The 16,521-nt window shown below is 41.7% G+C and overlaps 1 protein-coding gene across 1 annotated transcript; it reads left to right on the forward strand.

The window, feature by feature from the left end:
• The first annotated feature begins 2,624 nt into the window (after positions 1 to 2,624).
• On the forward strand, positions 2,625 to 15,870 carry LOC125888121 (transcription factor 12-like). The gene is made up of 13 exons (XM_049575347.1): positions 2,625 to 2,794; positions 5,182 to 5,281; positions 6,649 to 6,794; positions 6,883 to 7,006; positions 7,095 to 7,165; positions 7,544 to 7,640; positions 7,759 to 7,832; positions 9,283 to 9,459; positions 10,198 to 10,303; positions 10,722 to 10,875; positions 12,978 to 13,213; positions 14,529 to 14,706; positions 14,900 to 15,870. Exons 1-12 carry the CDS (start codon positions 2,726 to 2,728, stop codon positions 14,669 to 14,671), a joined length of 1,497 nt encoding a protein of 498 aa, XP_049431304.1. The 5' UTR covers positions 2,625 to 2,725; the 3' UTR covers positions 14,672 to 14,706; positions 14,900 to 15,870.
• The last annotated feature ends 651 nt before the right edge of the window (positions 15,871 to 16,521 follow it).

Consider the following 16,521-nt stretch of genomic DNA (forward strand, 5'->3'; position numbering starts at 1 on the left):
AAATGATTCTCCCGATGAAGATGAAGAGACTGACCTGCTAACCCAGTTAACACTAGCGTGGATAGTCAGGATTAGACTTTGACTTCAAGGAAGCTATGCGGACTGCACAGCTCACCTTCAGACAGATTGACACCAACAGACAGTAGTTTATTTTCCTGATCTCAGATCAGCAGTCCCTCCAGGATTTCGCGGGCTTTCTTTGGGATTGTTGTGACCTACAATACCTGTTTTCACAGCAGCCTTTCTTAAAACTTGCATGTTGCAGTTATTTTAGGTAATTTTTTGTAAATGAAATCGAACAGCATGTGGAAAATGCAAAAAGTGTTGGGATTTTTTTTTTTTTGTGATTAAAAATAAAAAAAATTGAAGGCAACGTTTGCCAGTGAGAATAAAACCGCGCTGTTCTGAGTTTGTGATTTTTACTACGCTAATGTTACCAGCATATTCAATCTACCATAAAATTTCAATTAAAAGCCTAGTCCAATTTAAAAACCCAACACCCGTAATTCATTCAGATTTACCGGCATGACGAAAAAACCAAGTGGTGTTTCCCTTCTTCTGACGCTGTCATAAAATATAAGATATTTATATTTCCTTTGTCAGTAAGGGTCCACCGATCAAAAAGGAATCAAAAGGGTTTTTCATAAAAATTAATCCAAATTATGACTCTTGTTTTAACAGGATAAACTGGTGTTCTGACAGTATGCTGGGTGCCATAATCCTCCTGCATTCGTACTGGTTCAGTTTGATTGCATTTTCCTATTTTTACTGGGCAACACTTTTGTGTGAAAGGCATTAAAGGCATGCCCCATATGGACACCTGTCCCAAATATGGGCCTGTTGAGTTCAGTGATTTAAGCAAACAATAGCCCAGGCTCTTTAGCGGCAGTTTTTGTCAATAAATATGAGATATCCATGTTGCGCATGTCTGCATCTTCACAACCACAAACAAGGAAGCGAGCTTGGTGACATTTTGTTAAAGGTTTAAATAGGAATATATGCTATAGAAAGATCCCAAGTCAGTCACATTACACTTAGTCCCCTGCAGCTTCAGCTGTTTTCGGTAGTTAATGTGAGACGTTCATGTTTTGCATGTCTGCATCTTCACAACCACAAACAAGGAAGTGAGTTTAGTGACATTATGTAGGGGGTGCACTCATAGGAGAACTCTGATAATTGTTTGAACTTCTAGAAAAGTTGCAGTGATGGGACAATATTGGAGGATCGTGCAGAATTCACAGGGACTGGTTGAATTTGCATTGTTGCAGTTGCAACATTGCAACAGTAAACATTGGTCTCTTTATCATGGTCCTCCTTTCTCAATATTTTTAGTTCTTTAAATATGAAAGAAATGAAACAAATATATTAATATAAGTTAAATAAACTACACTAACCATGCATTAAAAATCACGGGGACACCACAGCGTACATTTTGTTCAAGACCTATTTACAGTAGGAATACATGTTATGGAAAGATCTCAAGTCAGTCACATTACACACAGTCCCCTGTGGCTTCAGTGTAAACACTGGAGGGTTTAAGACAACGAGTCCAAGATAAAGACTGTGTCGTGTCTCAGTGGGAATTGTTTGATTGGATTCTTGTGAGGTCTGTCTAGGACAAATTGCCTTGCCAGGACAGTGTGGCACACACCGCAGGTCTGAGCATCACGCCAACTGCAGTATTTTTTTTTCCTCCCTGGCAAATCGTATTTGTGTAACACACAAAAAATACTGCACAAAACACAGCAGGTCAGCTCCGTGTAGTGTTCACACACCCTCTATTATAGTTGGTTCAGTATTTTAATTTGAGATCGAGTGAGTAGTTTGGGCAGTTGACTTCCTAATGAGAGTTTTCTGAAGAAGACGTCATAAATGTGAGTTGTTTGTTTACACATGCAGCACTGTAGGTCACGGTCAGATTCAGCACCAGGGCAGCAGACAGTGGATTTCACCTCACACCAGGAAGTCTGTCTGTTTAAGTGTTCCACGTTAGCACATCACCCAGACAGACTGGACCACAGTATAAATAACTTCTAACCCAGCCTCTGGATGAGCTCGCCACGCCACACGTGCCTACAAACTAAAGATTTGGATCTATTTGTGCATGTAGGTCAGACAGGGCTGCGGTGTCTTCTGTTTACTGGAAACCTCTACCTGTCCACAGCAGATAATCTGCATGGCGTCATCACTGCATGGAGGGATCTCTGAGCTTGCTTACATATAATTTTACAGCGTCAAAAGAAAAGGATGACAGCTGAGCAACAACATGTATAACCAACACTGGTGATGACTTCTTTCTTTTTCTGATTTCTCTGGTGTGGTCAAGGTGTGTGATCATGCGTGGGTGGGGAATTCCCTGATTATTACAAGTTAATTTCATGTTGCCATTTTGCACAAGCACGTAATAGTCAACACACACTAAACACTACACTCAGACTATGTTTGTTCTTTCACTTTACTCAAAAAAATAAATAAAAGATTGCTTCTAATATTCTGGACCAGGCTTGCAGTACAGTAATAGCATCAACTCTTGGCCACCCCTCTCTGCTGCTTGGAATGGTCCAGCCCTTATTTGCATAAGTTGTCTGCGGGTAGCTGCATGACCAGCAGGGGTAGGTTAGGGGAAGGAGTGCATGTGGACTACACACACACATGAGTAAAGACACGGACAGACGAGCTGCTTGTGGACTGTACTGAAGAGTCTTGCACTGAACCAGACGGAGTTATGTACTGTGCTCACCCTGTCTCTGGAGCAGGCAACAACTCATTGATGTATTGCTACAACATGAAACCAGTGAGTACATTTTATCATATACATTTATGTTTTATTCTACAGAGGATACATGGCACTGTCAGTGTGTGTGGTGATGATGCTGTTGCACTCTGCACTTGTGTTCTCTTCTGCTGGTTTGTTGACTTGCATAGTAAAACAGTAGTTATTTGTTTATTGTGGTTGAAGAGTGTGTTCTGTGACTGACATCCAGAGTTTTGCATCAGTAAGAAATGCATTTGCAACCTGTTTAAAAGTTAAGAGTATTACAACTTAATGTATTCTCATCTGTATATACCTTTTGGTGAGAGTTGGTGGGGATGTTTCCTGCTCTGCACAGATCATTTGCTGGAATATAAGGTTGTTTCATGTGGCTGGTTTGCATGTGTGTGTCTTTCTGTGTGTGTTTGTGAATTAGAAACAGAAGGAGAGGAAGACTTTTGTGTTTTGGGGAGGTCATGACTATAGTTTGTGCTGAATGTGTCATTGTCACTCTTTCGAGCTGAAGCTTATTCTTGTTTAAACTGCAGTAGTTTTGAGTGCAAGAACTGATGTGTGACATTATAAAGTAAAATTCTCTGTGACTCACCCATTGGTCACTTGTTTGTTTGTCTTGTTCCCCTTTTAACAGCATTTAAATTCACATACGAATCAAATTTAATGACAATACAAACCCACAAATCACACAACTTATAACGCCTCCCCATGCGCAACACTTAACATAATGTCAGCATCTACTAACACCTCACTCGCTTGTGGTTTTTAACAAACTCGTGTTAAAATGCACCGGCGAGACCCATGCTTCCTGTTAGCCGAGCACCCTGTAGTCAAGCCTAGCAGCAGAAAACATCTTGACATGAAGCAGATTGCTGCTATTTCTATTTGATTTAACCTCGCTATGTTGGAGCAGTCCCTCCACCACTGCTGCCATTATCAAAGGCAGCTTTGATCTCTGTGAGACTAACCATATCCAGACATCGTGGATCACAGAGGCAGAAAATTGGTTGCATGTGGCTGGAGTTGGCCATGGTGGAGCACAGCATAGGCCCTGAATAGCAAGTTGATATTTTACTCATCTAGCATGGTAATGCTGTGTGTGTGTTTACAATGGGGGAAATAGCTGTTTGTTCTCTTTGTATGGCATATATTCAGATTAAAATGACTTTGGAAATGCAATAAATAGATTGCCAAAAATGAGGCATGTTTAAAATGATTATTTAAAGCAAATATAGAGGTTTTACTGTATTTAAATTCCCTCTTAGTTGTGGTTCTTATTTGCTGAAAAAAAGGGTCCCTTATCATTTGTGATGGTGTGATTGATGGTTCCTAAATCAATGCTATGCTAAAAGAGGATGCCATGGTGACGGCCCCTCTCCAGCGGGGGCCAGAGAGGGCGTGCTGGGGCGGGGGTGTGACCATTATTAACGGGTCGCCTGCTATGCTGATGGTAAGGAGGACAATTGGCTTTATCCTCCGCCATATGCTGCTTATGGCGGCTCAGACGGGCCCAGTGTCGGCAGGGGCTCCTCTGTTTGGCCTAGCCCACAATCACCATGGGACTCATGCCAGCCAGGGTCACGGCTGCGTGTGTGTGTGTGTGTGTGTGTGTGTGTGTGTGCTTAAGAGCATGTGTGTGTGTGCTTAAGAGCGTGTGTGTGTGTGTGTGTGTGTGTGTGTGTGTGTGAGACTGTGAGTGTGCTTGCACAAGCATACTCAAGAGAGTCTTTAATAGCCTGCTTTACAGAACTTGTCGTCCGGGTAACTGACACCCCATTGATGCTGCACAGGGAGGTTTATTTTCATTTCCTGGGGCACATCAAAGCAATTGAGGGAGGTGCAGGTGCAGCCCAGACCTCTTGGTGTGTTTGAGTGAGTGAGCATGTGTTGGTGTGTTTTGTGTGCATATGTGCGGTTTCTAGCTGTGTGCTTTACAATTAAAAGAAAGAAAACATTAGCCAGATTTAGTTAAATTCTTAAACCTGTTTGCTATTTTACGATATTTTGTTTCCTGCAGAAGGAGATCATTATGGTGAGACTCGGCTCTCTCTTTGGTTAGGACAAAGTATGAGAAGGCCTGTAATTCAATTTTATTTGGGAGGGAATTGTATCCCAGTCTTCTGAAGCCAGCCGAACCTGATCATGATTAGGGCAGGGATTTCTCATGGTGAATGGTTCCTAAATCCGGATGAGGAGGTGCATGGATCTGCAGCTTATGGATTATCGCAATAGCTCTAAGTGTGCATCAGCTCTCTGCTTTGTTTTCATAATACTGTTGCTCCAGCCTGCACTCACAGTATCTATGTGTTTGTGTCAGAAAGATTGGTTTGAGAGTTACAGACACATAGAAAATCATTGTTTGACAATATGTTAATTCAAAGTGGACAACTCCTTAAACACGCTCTTCTCTTTAGGTTTATGGGCAGTCTCCCACTAATGACGACATCAACCAGAACCCATCTTCACATCCGTCCACCAAGGCCCACAACAATGTGTTCGCAAGCACCTTCTTCGGTGAGCTCAAACAATCTTAATGTACTTGATCCAGCAGAGTAATTAGATCATTCTGCTTTGGTTCAGGGTTTACGTAAATCCATTTGATATGGTGGCACCTAAAGACATATACAGATACAATATGGGTTTTCAGGGACACCAAAGTAGACATCGATTTCAACCTTTGTTAATTAGCACAAAACAGTAAGACTGGCGGGAAGGTCATTAGTTTTGGAGGTATTTGGCATAGATGTATAAAGAAAACTTGGAGGCAGGGTCCATTGTCTTCCTATGAAAGTTGCTCGGTGATGCTTTAAACCTAAAAAGGTTTGACTTTCTGGGTGTAAAATTACCTAAATCTTTCACATCATTGGGCCCATACACCAAGAAAATTGGAGACCTCTGACTGCCAAGCCGCCTAACTTCCAGTTTAGCCCTCTGCTAACTTGAATGAGAATAAGATGATTAACTGTTCGGATCTTCAAGACCAGGGGAAGGCAACCTGCAGCTTGAAGAGAACTTGATACAGTGTTAGAGGCAGGGTCCAGTTTCTTCCTCTGACAGTTGCTCTGTGACACTTTAAACCAAAAAAGTTAGACTTTCGAGGTATGAAATTACCTAAATCTTTCACATAATTAGGCCCATTGAGCAAGAAAACTAGAGACTCATGTTGGCTGAGCCGGCTAACTTCCGGCTTAGCCTTCTGCTAACTTGAATTGGGGTAACCTCCTGAGACCCAAACTTTTGTCTGGTATGCGTTTTTAATTTCTCCTAACTATTTGGGATCAGTAGGACCCGATTAGTATAAAAACCTAAAAATTATCAATGATAATTAATTCCCAATGTCCTCAAATCAGTACTTCTTAATGATCAGCTTCTCAGCTTGTTACTGTTGCATATCAAACTACAAACATTATTGATGATAAATAATGAAGTTTGAACTATTAAATCTGAACAGGTTTTGTACCTTGTCCACTTCTGAGTCGGGATCGGCTGCTGACTGACTTGGCAGAGATGGCTGCCATCTTGTTTTTACATGGATTAGTGTATTGTGGTGTTACTACCACTAGATGGCACAAAAAAGTGTCCACAAAGGAGGACAACAGGTCTAAGTTAAGCAGAAAGAAGTATAAGGTCAAGTAAACCCAAAATCTGATGTCCTCATGTGAGGACACAGGGTCTCAGGAGGGTAAAATGATTTAATATTCAGGTTATTCTACACCAGGGGGGCAATCTGCGGCTCTAAAGCCCCTCTCCAGTGGCTCGCTTAGCTTTGACAAAAACTTACTGGTATATGGAAATGAATGCCGCTGTAGAGCTTCATGACCTGACTGACTGCTTGAGATGCTGTTCCACTGCTGGCTATAACATAACATTATCAATTTTAGAGGGGACGAGCAATGCGCCTGACATCTGGAATGCTGTAAACGGACTGAACCAGCAGGGCTATGAAGGTGCACTGGGAGCAGCTACAACCCACCAAACACAGCCGGGGAGCTACAGCGGCCTGCAGCCGCCACCACACTCTCACCTGGTGAGATTTACTTCCAGCACCTTGGATGTTGACAGCAGAGCACTTATGAACTGCTGCTGACTATAATGCGTGTTTGCTTACTGTTCAGGACTACTCTCCACATTCAGTGATGGCTGCTGACATGAACAGGGGACTCCCACCAATGTCCACTTTTCACCGCAACAACACAGCATCACGCACTTCGTCCATCAACACCTCAGAGAATTCAACAGGTGAGGAAATGGAGAATATAATCTTATTTTAGCGCAGGTGTGTCTGCTCTTTATTGTTAGATTTTACAGTGGGTGTTTTTATTTTCAGTCTCAGGGAGTAAAGGACATGTGTCAGGAGGGTCACAGACAGGCGACACCTTGGGCAAAGCTCTGGCCTCTGTAAGTACGCACCACCTCAATCCCATAAGACCGGCTCATCTATGCTGTGTTATGTTAACAGTCAAACCAGAGCATAAAACCAAGCCCTGAGTGCCCCAGTGGTATAATGCAGGGGAAAAATACTGGTTTGTCCCTGCCTGTAACAGACCAGTGCATATTAACGAAGGGCTACTCTCTTGCTGCTGGACTTTTTATTGGCTGCCGACTAGTAAAATGACCAGAATTGATGAGTTTGGTTCAAGTTACGAGGCTGCTCCAAAGGCTGTGGCAGCAGCTGTAAAACCTTACGCAGAAATGACAAGTTGTGCTTTTAAAATGATCCATGCCTGACTCCCACTCCTCCCCCCCTCCCCCTCCTCTCTCCCTGTCTGCTGCCAGATTTATTCCCCCGATCACACCAGCAGCAGCTTCCCCTCCAGCTCGTCCACACCGGTGAGGTCTCCGTCCCCGCTGCCGAGCGCAGCTGAACCTGCAGGTAAACTGGAGTCACACATGCTGCTGTAGCTGCAGCACAGAGTGAATATATTATTTACACTCTGTGTTTTCTTTTCCAACACCTTCATGGTCTAATTTGGTTGTTTTCTTCCTCTCAGGTACCAACATGTGGCCCCGGAGTTCAGTTCAGGCACCAGTTTCACCACACTATGAGTCTTCACTTATATCACTGGTAAATAATTTTTCATTGTGTCATATAGAGATAATGAATGGATGTATATATAAACAAATGAAACTTGCAGAAGTGTGCAGCAAGTATAATAAATAAGAAAATGTAATGAAGTCAGAAAAACAAGTAGTATATATTAGATATAAAAATACCTAAAAGAAAAAAAATCAAACAAGTACATGCAAAAAAAGTAACCTGTATTTTCATAGTTTGTCCTGTGTATAATGTGTGTGGACTACATTTCTAGTGGAATGATTTTGGTAAATATCTTATTTAGAGTCTTACACAGAGACACACAGTGTCACAGCCCCCCCTGGCCTTCATCTGCAAAATGTCACTGAAATTAGCACGCACAGACCAGAAGGAGACTTAAAATGACCACACAGAGACACAAAAAGACCAAAAACAGATGCAAAGAAACTGCAAATACACACAAAATAACTACAAAAAGGGCAAAATTACTTTCAAGAGACACTTAACAACCACAGACTGGCAAAATGATCAAAAAAGACACAAAATCACCTCAAAGACACACAAAATAGCCACAAAAAAGGGGTGAAACAACCACAACGAGACAAAAAATAACTTGAAAGAGATACAGAGACACACAAAATGATCAAAAAAGACACAAAATCACCTCAAAGACACACAAAATAGCCACAAAAAGGGGTGAAACAACCACAACGAGACAAAAAATAACTTGAAAGAGATACAGAGACACACAAAATGATCAAAAAAGACACAAAATTACCTCAAACAGACACAAAACCACAGAGAGATGATGAGCAACTACAAAGAGATTCACAGCAGCAACAAAAAGAGACTACACAACTAGCCTGTGTGTCCCTCTCCAATGTTGGAGAGGTGGTGGGGCCTTAGCATATCTGTCTGGGGGTCCATTTTGTCATAGTCTGCCCATGGACACAGGGCAAAACAGCAAGCCTGGCTCTGTCCAAAGGTAATGAAATCTGTACAAAACGTCAAGTTGTGGTTTTACAGGATTTATGTGCCGGACTGTTGCCTGGCAGCCTTGAGGTCACGACAAACCACCAGGAAGTCACTGCACCAGGCCAAGAAACAGAGCCAGGCTAGCTGCCTCCCTCTGTTTCCAGGATTAATGTTAAGTTAAGCTAACCGGCTGCCAGGTATAGCTCCATATTTAATGCACAGACATGAGGCTGGTATTGATTTTATCAGCTATGTTTCTGCAAGAATGCTAGTTCCTAAAATACTGAACTATTCCTTTAGGATTTCAATCATTCAAATTAAAGCTGACCTGTTTTACTTGACTGTTTTTGTCACAGCTAAGTACAAAAAAGCTTCTTTTCTTTGTGAAAGAATGGATTTTTAAGCTGCAGTTTGTTTCCACACAATGTCTCATCTTTATTTATCTCAGAGGATATTAAAAACTGTGTCCCAAAAAAAAAATGTTTTTGTCTCTTGGTGTTTGTAGTCTCAGGTGGAGGACCGACTGGACAGATTGGACGATGTGATCCACGTCCTGAGGAATCACGCTGTGGGCCCCACGGCCGGCCTGCCCACTGACATCCACTGCCTGCTGAACCAGAACCTCCACGGCCACCTGGGATCTGCCAGCACTCTGCCGCTCACCTGTCACACTCCAGCCATGGTTAACAACCATTTCTTTGAAGTATTTAAGGAAGCACAGGGCAGCGTTAATGTGTGTGTGTGTACACTGTGTGTGTGTGTGTGTGTGTGTGTGTGTGTGTGTGTGTGTGTGTGTGTGTGTGTGCTGGCATTCAGGTTCAGGAATGTTCCACCCGTTATGTCTGCATGTTTTCCTCATGTGAAGGTTGTTGTCCTTTAAATAGGAAACTGAGCACAATGGGAGAGCGCTGTGACGCGTCGCCCTTGTATGGAGAGCGTACAGTATGTGCAAGCTCTAATTCCACTGTGGGGTGATGGGGGACGCCTGCATCGCGCGGTTCCCATTCCAGCATGCTTCCCTTTCGGCAGACGAGGGGATTTTGGCTGAGCTGGAGTGGAAGTATATGCAGGGGAAAGGGGTTTTTAGTCTAATCCTCTGGGGGAAGGGGATATTAAATTCCCTCACTTTTATTTTTCCAAATGACGTGTCTGTTAGAAGTGAATCATTCCTGAAGAGAATTAGTGGTATGTGTAGGGAGTATATAGTAGTTTTAAGGGAAGGATTAAGATTGTCTGAGATTAAATTAATTCTGTAGAGCGAGAGATCTACCCGGAGTTACGTCGGAAATGAGGAGGCAGATGTTGGTCTTGTGTCATTGGTTGGGTCTAGATGTTGTATAGTGTATGCAACTGAACCAGCCTTTCTAATGGACACATGAGTATTTCCCTTATCTCATCCCTTTCTGTGTGTGTCATGAAGGTTGAAGCTGTGAACATGAACAACAACCACTTCCAGAGCCGCACACAGAACAGCCACCCATACCCAGCCAGACAGAGGGCCACGCTCCAGCCCATGCAAAGTGGAGGTAGAGGCATTCATATATAGAGTGGTGCAGGGATGACATTCCTTTTTTGTAAGCCAATCTGGAAGTTAACATGGCCCTGGTTCCCTCGACAAAAAGCCAGTGAGATTTGTGTACTGGATTTTGCATTATTGCAGAAAATAAACTCAAAGAATTTATGATACTTGCACGTTTTGTATATGATTTTTGTGGGATTTTGAAAGCAGAAATGCAATCACCAGAAGTAAAACGATAAGATAAGGCTACAACAAACTACACCATTGTCGCATGACTTCAACGTCTCAAAGGATGAGGGAACCAGAACTGCAAAAATGTGGTTTAATGAGTCATTCCTGCACCTCTCTGTTTCACCTCCTTTATCTGAACTTTCAATCTCTTTAGTATCTTTTATATAAATTTTAATTCAAAATTTCTCCCACAGGGGGTCTGGGAGTTCAGAGTAATCTGGAGCTGAAGGTGGAAAGCGGGGAAAGAGAGGAGATGATGCACACCAATCACAGTCACAGCTCTGACAGCCAGAGATCAGACGAGGAGAGCGAACACAAAACGCATGGAGAAAACAGCACAGGGAACAGGTAAACACTTTCAAACAACCCATTCATCTGGTCGGGAAAAAAGCAGCTGAATGTGACTGTCAAAGACTTACTGTGCTGAAATGTTTGTGATGTCCATGATGAACAATCTGCAATGAAAAAAAATGAAGCAGTGTATTTTGTGACAGTAAAGTCGAACAGCAGATTTCAAAGTAAAAGTCCCTCACTGGAAGGCAAGTATCAGAGCCTGGTTGCTGTTCGGTTTCCCTAATTTAAAACACTGTCTGACCCCCCGCTGTGAAGGGCAGCTGTGTCCGGGCCAGCCTATTTAGCTCTGCCTCATATTTCTTCTTCATGTTGCATCAAGTTGTAATGAATTAAATGAGGAGAAAAGAGGAGCTGCGGGGACATACAGTGAATGGCGTGGACATCAAAGATAGAAAGGTGTTCTCTGGTTTTGGGCCTCACAAAAAAATCCCCATAACACAAGGGGGTGCAAAACAAGTCTTTTTACAGCATCCTACCGCTGTCCTCAGGTGGCTGTAAGAGTTAAAACACTATAGACTGAGATTTCACTACCTTTTGTTAATGCAAACAATGGTAATAAGGGCTGCAACTAACGGTTATTTTTTTTAATTGATCATTTAGACAATGAAATAGAGGAAAATGCCTAATACAGTTTCCACGGTGATATCAACCAATTCTTTGTTTTGTCCGACCAAGAGGGCACAACTTTACCAAGTATCCCAAGGTCATCAAAAATACATTCAAAGGCTAAATGTAATTAGGGGGCGCTACAGAGCCAGCGTGCCACGCCCAGTTGCACCTTCAAATTAAAATAAGCACTAGTTTGAACATGGATGCAAAGTTTCATGAGTTTTTGTGCGTCCAAAAATCTTTGCACATGTGTGTAAAATAAAGGTTAGCCCATGAAATCGATGATGGCTAACTTCCTGTTAGGCGAAAAAAATCCCTCAAAATTATATACACTCTTGAAGATGAGAGCTATGATTCACTTAAATTTCAGGAACATCAAATAAACTTTACTCCAATGCTGGCGTGTGTTTGAGGGTGCTATGGGGCCTGCTGGACAGACCCGAACCCAATCATTGCAGAACTTTTTAGTTTTCACCAGTTACATGTATGATGTGTGTGTGAGTTTTTAAAGCATCCTAAGCTCCTCAAAAATGTGATTACGCAGCAGTTAAAACAAGAAAAAGAAAAGAAAAGGAAATTAAAAAAACATTTCAATGCACCTTGGTGCTCAGGCCCTAATTACAAAGATATAAAACTGAGAAAAGCAGCAAATCCTCACATTTCAGAAGCCAGAAAGCTTTTTGTTGTTGCTGTGTTTTCCCCTCAATAAATCATTTAAACAATTAACTGTATATCAAAATGATTGCAGATTAATTTAATCACCATCAACAAACTGTTTCAGCTCTATGTGACATCAGACTTGATCCTTGACGATGAAGGATGACATTTCAGATTCATTCATTCACTGGTTTTAAATGAGCCACTGGGAAAAAATATGGATTTATGAGGTCAGTGTCAGTGTTTTAAAACCAGACTGTACATCTGTAATCTACAGATTAATTAGAGTGTTCACGTCCTGGTGTATCCAGTTTCAGTCAGAGGTCACCTCAGGACAAACCTCTACTCTGATTCCCGAGAGCATGCTTTTCTTTTATTTAGATCTATAATCTAGTTGAGGGAAATCGATGTTGACATATGCGGACAATCCTCCAGCAACAGTTTAGCTACAGGATATATTTCTTTGTTTTGGTTTCATATTCAAACTGAGTGAGACATTGATTGGAAAGGCAACACTCAGTGAAATGTGACTAAGAGGCGAAAAAAAAGCTGTTGTACATTAATTATTCATCACATGAGCATGCTGTCAGTATACTACATGAGCCCTCTTCACAGTACAAATGAGGGTGTATCAGATGACCTCTGGAGACTCAGTAACATGATGTCAGCTCAGTGACCAGCAGAGGGCAGAGAGCTCCACAGTATAACTCAGCTCTTATGTGTGAAGCCTTCTCTTAGATCCACTCAAGCTTTAAAAACATAAATCTTTAAAAGATTCAAACAATAAATTAATGAGCCGTTCCTCATATATGATTTCATTGGTGCTGTAGTATCCACGAGGATGGGGATGAGGATCTGAGCCCGGAGCAGAAGGCCGAACGTGAGCGCGACAGGAGGATGGCCAACAATGCCCGTGAACGTCTGCGTGTGCGGGACATCAACGAGGCCTTCAAGGAGTTGGGTCACATGTGTCAGCTGCACCTGAAGAGCGAGAAGCCGCAGACCAAGCTGCTGGTGCTGCACCAGGCCGTGGCCGTGATCCTCAGCCTGGAACAACAAGTCAGAGGTCAGTGTGTTGCTGAGATGGAGCCTTGTCTCTCTGTCAAGTCAGATAAGTGAAGGAGATTGTGAAGATAAGATAGAAACCTACATCTGAAGGTGCCATAGGTTATCAAGAGTGAGATATCTCATGTCACATCTGCTTACTCAAATTTTAGCTTGGGAGGCAACACAGTAGAGTTTTTACACACTCAGTAGACATGGAGCTACGATCATGGAGCTATGATCATTTATTTGCAATCATATTTCTGGCAGCTTGATGAATGTAAGTCCAATACTGACACTCTTTTCAGGTCTGATGGAAATATCTTTAGCGGCTAAAGGCTCCACTGCTGTTTTAACCTGTTCTCATTCCCAGATACTGACAATTTTTCACACCCCTTCATGTCTTTAGTCTGGACTCGCTGCTGCCCTAAATGCTTTCCAGAAATTAAAATCCAATAGAGGCCAATCAGAGATCCCACCATAGTTGACAAAGCAGCCAGTCAGGGTTTGTGATGTAGTTGATGACATAAAATGCACGCGGCAGCTTGCAGAACAGTAATGGCGGCTCCCGAAGCCAAAAGTGCTAACTCTAAATAGTACAGTAAACACAACAATTGTGAAGTGAAGTTACTGCAGAACTAGAGTCAATAACAACAATTAAACAAGAGCAAGCACTTGTGGAGTTTTTCAACTGGCTCTGTTGGTGATGATGAAGATGTTCCCCGGTGTTCCGTTAAGTTGATTGGCTGAAGGAGATTGTCTGTCAAGGCGAGCACTGAAAGTGTTTTTGGGCAGCAGCGAGTCCAGACTGATACAGGGAGTGAAACAGACTGTTTCATCAGGATGGACTTACTAGCAAACCATAGTCTCCAGGATAATAATCTGGTTTAGTCTGACCCTGCTGAGGCCAAAAATTACACTGATGAGAGCTGAGAGAGTCAACCAAAACATTTTAGAGCTGTAGAATCAAAACAGCGAGCAGAAAGATGCTAAAATGCTCCACATGAGCTGAGACGAACCAGTGGAAATTATCTCACTATGAGTGACTGTTACAATACATGTAGTCAATCTGACTGTTAAATATACTGAGCACCACTGTGACAGCAGTGCACATAAGTTGCAACAACAATTAGTGGTGATACGCTGAGAGTAATAATGACAGAAAAGTCAGCAGCCAAAGCAGAACTCATGATGAATTTTTTAAAGTTTCCCCAGAACTACAGTACTGCATGTTGCATTACACAGCTGATGGAAATGAGTAACATCCACGTACTACCACACATCTTCAGCTTCTTTATTTAGTCAGACGCTGACCCATGGTTTGTTCAATCCCGCAGAGAGGAACCTGAACCCGAAGGCAGCGTGTCTGCGGAGGAGAGAGGAAGAGAAGGCGTCTGCAGTCATGACGGATCCACAGTCCATGCATCTCGCTTTCCATCCCAGTCTGACAGACCCAGGAAACCCCATGGGCCACCTCTGAGCATCTGATCATACCTGCATCAAATCCAGCATCAAGTAGTTAACGTTTTCTTTCGCATTTACAGTTATACAGTTAAACATTTGTAATGCGAGCAATTTAAAGAATAGTATTGTTGACAAAATGTTAATGTTACCAAACCATATTGGGAAAGAATTCTTCAAAAAATCATTCGTAACATTTATATTATAGGTCTCATTTTGCCATTAACTCTGTGTCTTTGGTGTCCAGATGTTGAGTGAAGAGCATCCCAGGAAGCATCCAGCTGTTTTGGGCGTCCAGCGTTCCTCCTACATTCGGACTAGAGCGGAGAGAGTCGACCTCTTGGTTGAATAATCATCTCCTCGCGTCCCAAAACGGACTTCTAACTTTGTGCCTAAACTTTACTTGTAAGAGACAAATGCATTGTAAACTGCAGATGTTTTGTACATATTTTGTATATTTATTGATTATCTGTCTGTTGAGTATATCTGAAAAGATGAAACCAGGTAGTGACGAAGAGTCATCTGCAGTTTTGGATTTTTCGGCAGAGCAAGTTATGTTTCTGACTTTTCCAGTGTATCATTATTTACCACGTATACGACTTCCACTGAGCTCAGAGGACCGACATTCCCACGTGTGTGTGTTTAGACAACAGATTTCATTTGTCTTGTAGAGTGTGTGAGTGTGTGAGCTGTTGTGTGCGAGAGTGTTGCAGGAGTTTAACCATTCTGTGAATGAGCAGATCTCCGAGAATGTTCTGTAGCACGTGGACATCATCTGTTATTTGTATATTTGTGTTATAGCACTGTTACGAGGATTACACTTACTGATACACTGCTGGACTGAATCCCTCCTCTTCTCAGTGTGATTATCGCTCTTCAGACGTAGTCGAAGCTCTTTGCATGTTTGAGTTTTTAATAGAACATTTGATTTTTTTTCTAAGTTATGTAACTTATCTTTTATACAAATATTGTGAATTCCATAATGTCTCTATTTACTTTTACACAAGAAAACCCAATTTTTGTGCAGTTTTACTAGACGTAGCCACATTTCATGCTCTGAGCAATACAGTATTACAGATGAATTGATGTCTTGTTTGCTTCTCACACAGCTGAACAAATAATAAATAATAATCTGAAATAATCTGAAATACTCCTATCATAACATGTACAGTATGTGTACAGTTTGAAGTAGCCTACAGGCATGTGTCGAAATGATAATGTAGCAATAAATGTCTTTTTTCAAATAGTTTGAGTCTGTTTGTTTTATTATATATTTCATCACATGCACACACTACTTTTTACACACACACAGTACAGTACAGTGTAAGAATAAGTACTTAAAACCTTAAGTAAAAAGTACTAATACAATGATGTAAAAGTACTCCATTACAAGTAAAGGCCCTGTAGCTACATCACTGTTATCTGCAAAATGCAGTTAATTATAATTGCAAAAATAAAGGAACTTCACCTCTGTGACGGATAAATTATCATTATGTTATTGGATAGTTAGTTGTTGTTGTCATATTGTTATGGAGGTTTTAGCTGCATTATATACAGTGTTGTAGTTTAATCCAGTGGTTACAGGGATTGGGCCCCTCCAGAGGGTCACAAGATGAATCTGGGGTGTTTTATGATGATTATCAGGGTAGGAAAATGAAAAAAAAGCAACAATATTAAAGTAATAAATGTGACGTAAGTTTCAAAAGAGACAAAATTGTTGGAAGTTACTGATCATAAAACCAGAAAATTACACATTGTAGTATTAACAAATTTAATCCCAAGCTGTAGGAAAGCAAAGACCAAACATTACAATCCAATTCAGCAAAAAGAAACTGTTAACACAAATGTGCTGGTAAACCACAGGCATAA

The sequence above is a fragment of the Epinephelus fuscoguttatus genome, linkage group LG4 (genome assembly GCF_011397635.1).
Source record: "Epinephelus fuscoguttatus linkage group LG4, E.fuscoguttatus.final_Chr_v1".
NCBI classification, from domain to species: domain Eukaryota; kingdom Metazoa; phylum Chordata; class Actinopteri; order Perciformes; family Serranidae; genus Epinephelus; species Epinephelus fuscoguttatus.

Coding starts and splice junctions, on each gene's coding strand:
- LOC125888121 (XM_049575347.1), top strand. CDS start 2,726: ATGTACTGTGCTCACCCTGTCTCTGGAGCAGGCAACAACTCATTGATG. Junction 5,282..6,648: donor GTTCGCAAGCACCTTCTTCG/GTGAGCTCAAAC, acceptor TATCAATTTTAG/AGGGGACGAGCAATGCGCCT. Junction 7,641..7,758: donor GAGCGCAGCTGAACCTGCAG/GTAAACTGGAGT, acceptor TCTTCCTCTCAG/GTACCAACATGTGGCCCCGG.